The sequence below is a fragment of the Poecilia reticulata genome, linkage group LG4 (assembly GCF_000633615.1).
Source record: "Poecilia reticulata strain Guanapo linkage group LG4, Guppy_female_1.0+MT, whole genome shotgun sequence".
In the NCBI taxonomy this organism is placed as follows: Eukaryota; Metazoa; Chordata; class Actinopteri; order Cyprinodontiformes; family Poeciliidae; genus Poecilia; species Poecilia reticulata.
Window position 1 is genome coordinate 21,331,796 of NC_024334.1, and position 6,882 is coordinate 21,338,677.

At 39.0% G+C, this 6,882-nt stretch overlaps 2 protein-coding genes across 2 annotated transcripts in view; both read right to left on the reverse strand.

Annotated features, from left to right (window-relative positions):
* Positions 1-257: 257 nt before the first annotated feature.
* On the reverse strand, positions 258-2,068 carry LOC103464054 (cytochrome P450 2J5-like). Its single transcript, XM_017304387.1, has 6 exons — positions 1,745-2,068; positions 1,282-1,447; positions 1,047-1,199; positions 807-967; positions 517-693; positions 258-419 (listed from the first exon to the last, which is right to left on the reverse strand). Exons 1-6 carry the CDS (start codon positions 1,934-1,936, stop codon positions 273-275), a joined length of 996 nt encoding a protein of 331 aa, XP_017159876.1. The 5' UTR covers positions 1,937-2,068; the 3' UTR covers positions 258-272.
* A 3,463-nt stretch (positions 2,069-5,531) lies between these two features.
* Positions 5,532-6,882, reverse strand: part of LOC103464053 (uncharacterized) — a 24,819-nt gene continuing 23,468 nt past the window's right edge. Inside the window, exon 19 of the mRNA XM_017304268.1 lies at positions 5,532-6,882. Within this exon, the coding sequence (XP_017159757.1) occupies positions 6,806-6,882 (77 nt within the window). The 3' untranslated portion in view covers positions 5,532-6,805.

Sequence of the window (6,882 nt, forward strand, 5' to 3'; positions counted from 1 at the left end):
ACCTGAATAATGTGTAGTTGCGCCACTGTACTCAGGTGTGTTAGAATCATGGCAGCCAACCAGCAAAACGCAAAGAACTTTGAACAGTTTTCCCCCCCAAACTAACAGACTGTTGAATAAAACTGTTGGATGCAGGTAAAGTTAACTAAAAGATGACTAGCTAATATCAATACAGCACCTTAACCCATTGTATCCTAAGGTTTGTGGTTGCCATGTCACAAAATCTGAGACATTCCAGGTGTGTTGTTACTTTTGAAAGGCGCTGTAGAAAGTCACTCACTTTGAACTTCAGGGTATTTTGTTAGGTAAAGCAAAGCCCAAAGCAACGTGGTGGCTGTTGTTTCTGTTCCTGCCACCAAGAGGTCGAACGAGCAGAAAGCCAGGTTGTTCTCTGTGAAGCCCAGGTTAGAGTCTTTTTGCTGCACCAACATAAAAACATGTTGGTTAATGACTCGATCCTCAACAGAAATGGTTTTGATTAAAGTGAAACAGCTTCAGTGGTGGTGGTCTACAAACGTTCTCCATTTCAATGAGGAAAGTGTCGATGTAGTCTCTGGGGTTGCTGGGATCCAGATCCTTCTTGTGCTTTTGTATTTCCTCGAGAAGGAGCTCTCTTACTGCGTTATAATTGCTAAAAATGTTGTTGTGAGGACCTGGCAGGTATTTCATCACTTGAGGAAATGCGTCATAAAGCTGTTTGTATTTACAGAAATGATAGAAGGATAAACATTTAACTTTCCTTTGATTTTGATTAAAATCACACTTGTCATGATAAAAGAGTCTTCATTCAGAGTTAGCTGGCTTACCTGACCCCATATGCTTCCTTCAAGCCGAACACCGTCAGATATGCACTTCAACATCGTCTGAAACTTGTGGTCACTGTATTCATATCTTTTTCCCATGACAAGTTGGCAAACAATGTTGGAGACGGCATTGTTAAAGAGGCCTGCTGGGCTGAAAGGTTTACCTGAAGAAGAGTATGTATTAAAAAAACAGCCTTGCACATTGATATCAGTAAAGTGTCCTTTACATTGTTTCTAACCCACCTTTCTCACTCTCTATTTCCTCCTGCAGGTGTCGGATCTCCTCACAGATGCTGAGCTCCAGCGTGTTTTTGCCCAGGCCAAAGGTGCGTAAAGTAGATAAAGCAAAACGTCTCTGTTTCTTCCATTTCTCTCCATTGCTTATAAAAAGACCACCTATATATAAGTTCACAAAGTCGTAAACATTAGCCCTTCGGTTTATATATTGTGCACTGAGAAATAGAAACTGATTTCACACCTGAGGGCTCAGTGTAAAACCTGTCAAAGACTGCATTTTGTGGCCGATCCACAAAGTTCTCGGCTTGTGTCACGATGGCCTCTTTCACCATCTTGTGGCTGCTCACAATCACTACGGACTGCCGGCCAAGGCGCAAGCTGAATACGTTCCCGTAGATGTCAGCCAACTGTGGACGGAAAATGATCAGTATTGTAGAGCTTCATTCAAAATTTTAACATGGTTTAACTTTTTTCAAACTGTTTAAGAGTTTTCTTAAGTTCCTGAATTTAACAATACATCATTGAAGGCTCCAAATGATATCTTCCTATTTCTTAGCTTAATTTGTAATTACTGAAAGAATGCACAACCTCAGAAAAGATTTTTAAATTAAAGCTCACAATAACTTTTTATAAGCATAAGTTTGCCTTATTTTCAATCGTTGACGTTAAAATACTTTCATAAATGATGCATTCTTAATCCATACCTTGCTGAAACAAACATGAGGATGTTTGGTGTCCAAACTTAAGATGTTCCCCACAAAGGGGAGAGCCTTCGGTCCTGGAGGAAAGTTTGCTGGTGTCCGGTTCCTAATGAAGTCGGCTATCAAAAGGAAGGAAAAGATAAACAAAAGAATCCCCTTGACGTCCAAAGTCAGGATAACATCGTAGAGCCACATGGTTGGAGATTCAAAATGGCAGCCAAAATTAGAAATGTGAGTGCTGTTGTTTTTCCACCTGCTGTTGAGAATTGACTGAAATATCTTGAGTTAAGCACGTCGGTGTCAGGGAACTGAAAAATATGAAGTCCCTCTGGCTGCACGTATGGAACTTGTTATATAATACATTTCAAACCACTCCTACCTGAACCATGAACCTAACCTCTGTTGCAATATGTGTGATGTAACCAGAGGTTTTCTAACCCTCATGAGTTTAGATTTTGCTAAAATCCTCTGTGAATTTCAATTCTGTCCTGAATTTTGATTCTCCATAATAAAATGTCTCAGATAATCTAACATCTGACCTCAACTTTCATAAGAAACTTGGGAGAAATCAAAGCATCTTGATCAATGTGTCTACAGAAACAGACACATTTCAATTTATGCATGGAGAAATTGTCTTTGCGGTGACGTGTTTAAAAGTTTAAACCAGTGGATCTAGATGTTGCCTGGCTTTTCTTGAAAGGAAGGAAAGTCAGCCCTGATGATCCTTTGTTTTAGAATTGTAGTCCATCTGCAAGTATAGCGATGGAAGTGAATGAAGCATAATCTGGCTTACATTTTCAGTGACTTTAATTGAGGCTTCTTTTGTAATAACCATCTTCTGCAAGCCAATATTTGTTGGTTTTGACACTGTGAACTTTGCTGCAGTCTGCAAAAGTACTGCCCAGATTGTGTGTTCTTGGGTAGCAGCCATGCAAACTGGACAAAGTACATTGATAGCAAAGGCACAGACCATATTTACATATTTAAATGAGGTGGACTAGTTTGACAACTTATAGGCCATAAAGATAAAATATGAAATATTAACTTCCATCCATCCATCCATTTTCTGTACACCTTTGTCCCTTAGTGGGGTCGGGAGGTGCTGGTGCCTATCTCCAGCTAAAAGTTAAACCAGTAGATCTAGATGTTGGCTGACAGTCATGTTTTTGGATTGTGGGAGGAAGCCGGAGAACCTGGAGAGAACCCACGCCTGCACAGGGAGAACATGCAAACTCCATGCAGAAAGACCCCTGGCCGGGAATCAAACCCAGAACCTTCTTGCTGCAAGGCAACAGCTCTACCAACTGTGCAGCCCTGCAGCAACTGTGCAGAAATATTAACCTAAGTATTAATTTTTTTTACTTGGAGTTGGCTAAAAAGTTTATCTGCTGCAGAGCAACAATGTCACAGGGAAGAGGAGAGGAAGAAAGAGGTTCAATATGGGACGCGACATTTAACAGCCAAATACAGGACGATTCCGTATTTTAAGGGACAGGTTGGCAACCCTACTCTGAAATGTTTTCTCATATTTTGTCTTGATGTATTGTCATTGACTTAGGTAATTATATCTTGGTTTCTGGTTTGTGGTGAACTGTGTGAGTTTATGCATTTGTTTTTCTGAATAAACTCTGGAAAATGTGTGACGTCAAACAGTGACTGTTGTTTCTGTGTGGTTTCGCTTTTTTGCACGCGTAACCCTGGATTCAGGAGATGTGAGAAGAACGACGAACAGAAAGTTTTAATAATTGTTCTCTCAACAGCAGGAACAAAAGTGAAAAGTCTGCCTTTCTTACTGGAACCAACCAGCAGATGTCAGCAAAATAAAACATTTGTAGATCTGAACGCACATTGTGCAGTACTAGCATACTGTGATAAGCGGGACAGACCTGTCCAGGTTGTGTCCCGCTTATCGCCCATTGACTGCTGAAGATAGGCACAAACCTGCAAGTACAGAAAATGGATGGATGGATAAGTAAGAAGATCCAAACAAATCCTCTGATATCAAACAATAGACAAGTGAAACTATTAGCTACTAACTTCAGGTCTTTTTGAACATTTTCTATAAACTGTCTGAAAATAAATTATCAATAGTTATTCCAGAACCGACCAGGCTCATTCCACTTGGATCAAGAACATTTGTGAACATGAGTTTTAGCAGCTTGACTGATTTTCAATTGAATTTGGGGCTAGACGTAAAGTGGGTGGTTCTATCACTCCAGTATGCTGTCATAGAAACTGTCTTTAATGATGACTAATTAAACTCTCAGAATAGCATCACATCTACAAGGACTCTTAACAAGCAACAACCCCTAAAGCTCTGGCAGTCGACTGTTGAGCTAAACCAGGTCTGGTGAAAAGTCCTCAGCTCAGCTGACCTTAGCAGACTCCTTGTAGGGATGATGCACTCGTGTGCTTCAAGTGATTCCTTCAGTGCTCAGTTCGACTCCGTCAGGAACAGAGAAGGTGAACTTCTGCAGTAAGCCAACAAAGAACAGGAACAGCTCCATCTTGGTGAGGCCTTCACCAAGACACACACGTTTCCCTGCAGGGGGAACACAGACACACACCATGTTTTAACATGAGTGAGATTTATATTCAAAGTGTCATATCTGGAAAACTCAGCACTAAATAGTTTTGATTAAAGATGTTATGTATTTTCCAGGCTGATTTTGATTTTGCCATTTTGAAGTACAATCAAGTAACTGTGTTACCTTCAGTTGTTATAAAAATACTAGATTTATAAAATATTACTTAAAAGAAATGTGAAGTCATAATTTCATGCCTTGAAAGCTTCTATGCACCACAAGTTTGGATCAAACTTCCAGAAAACTGTAAAACAGCTGAAACACTGAGTCCCTTTAAATCTCGACTAAAACCCACCTGTTTAGAGTTGCTTAAGGAACATAAACAATGATTGGGATTTAAATCCCATCCCGGGTTCAATTGCTAGGGAGGAATGGATGCAGGTTGGAGTCACCCCATTTTTTTATGAAGTACCCATAAGGGCAGGAAATTTAATGTTCTTGATTGTTGATTCAATCTTGTATGACTGTATTTTTGTGTTTAATGATGTAAAGCACTTTGAAATGCCTTGATGTTGAAATGTGCATAAAATGTGATTGATTTGACTGATTGATTGATTTTGACCCTGTGAACTTTGCTGCAGTGTGCAAAAGTACTGCTCAGATTGTTTGTTCTTGGGTAGCAGCCATGCTAACTGGACAAAGTACATTGACAACAAAAGGCACAGACCATATTTATAGTGCATTTGATTGTAAATGAGCTTAAATGAGGTGGACTAGTTTGGCAACTTAAACTAGGCGAAAAAGATAAACTAAGAAAAATTAACTTAAGCATTTGAAGTTTTTACTTGCAGTTGGATGAAAAGTTTATCTGCTGCAGAGCAACATTGCCACAGTGAGGAGAGGAGGAAAGAAATGAAGCTGATTAGGATTTTTGTCCACATGCTTTTGAGATGGGCTGGTTCTCTGCTGACTCCAGCTTGGGTAGACATGAAGTGTGTGACTGAATCAGCCTAGTCACTCATTTTTAATGTGCATCTGCTTTGTTCAGCTGGGTTTCACAAATTTGGGTTTTGTTTGTGTTTGATATTTCAGTGGTATAAACATTTATTATGTTCAGAAATATAAGCATATAAGCATACACATATAGGAGACTACAGAACATTTTTATGGTTGTGCAGGAACAAAACTGAAAAGTGCATGCCTATCTCTCTTACTGGAACCAACAACCAGATGTCAGGAAAGTAAAACATTTGTAGATCTGAACCCATGATGTGCGGCGAGGCAATTTTATTTAGCACATTCTCAGCAACAAGGCAATTCAAATTGCTTTACATTAATTAAAAGGAAATGCAAACAAAATAAGAAACCAAAGGAAAGAGCAAAAGAAGAAAGACAATTAAATGTTTATCTAATGTATGTAAGCAAGGAGCTCCGGTTCGGGGTTGCTGAGTATCCACTGGTCTATTTCCATTTATGGGTTGGGAAAACAGGAGTCTGAAAAATAGTCTAATAATGTTGATCCAGAAGTTTCCTTTGAGCTTCTGGTCTCTGCATCTAAATAGTGAGTACTCTACAGTTTCTGATAAAATAAGCTAAAGAGCGACTAATCTAAAATTCCTTTTCTGGGTTAATAGTGAGTAGTCCACAGTTTCTAGAGACTGTTGCTGTTAAGTATTTCTGGATTCTAACTTTGTAGTTATTCTAATTCTAATTCTGATTTTGATTCTGATTTCTGGACTGTATAATATTGATCTGAATAGTGCGTACTCCACAATTCTAATATTACTAATAAACTAAAAATAATCCTCTTCTGGTTTAAATGTGGAGTACTCAAACAAAATAAAACAAAAAAGAGGAAAGGACACATTGGGGCAAATGGCAACATTCAGACAAAACAAAGGGCAAAAACAGAGACATGAGTGACAGCGGTGACGTCAAAGGGCCATGAAACCACGTTGCTCAGCCTCCTGGCAAAGTCTGATAAAGGTGTTGTTTATCGAGAAATGTTCTTGGGAGAGATCAGCTCCACCTTTTTCCACACAGAAATTATACCATGTCCAATTTATTTAAATGTTCCAAACGGCAAAACACATTGTTGCTTCCTGAAACTAACTTCTGTGTGAGAACAGTACGGACCGTAAGGAGAACCCTTACTGTCCAGCTGTTCATACATTGTAATTCATAATATGATAATGTTAACTCCACACAAAAATAGCAATATTATTGAACATTCTATATCCAATGGACATTCTCTCTTATGTTATCGGTAATATATTGTTTTACACGACTGGTACATAGACAATGTTCGCGATGCAAATAATAATAAAGAAGCTTGCATTCATATTTTTCTAAAAGATTACATGTTGTTACATTGTTATTTGTTTAACTGTCATCCATAGCTAAATGGTATAATAATAAGAAGCAGTAATAAGGCAACAGTGAAAGGTTGATGTCAAAGTTGTCTTCATAAACACTTCACCCAATCTTTTTTTTATTTTCTTTCTTTGAGCCAGACCAGGTCTGGTGAAAAGTCCTCAGCTCAGCGGACCTTAGCAGACAGCTTGTAGGGATGAGGCACTCGTGTCGTCCCAGTGATTCCTTCAGTGCTCAGCTCGA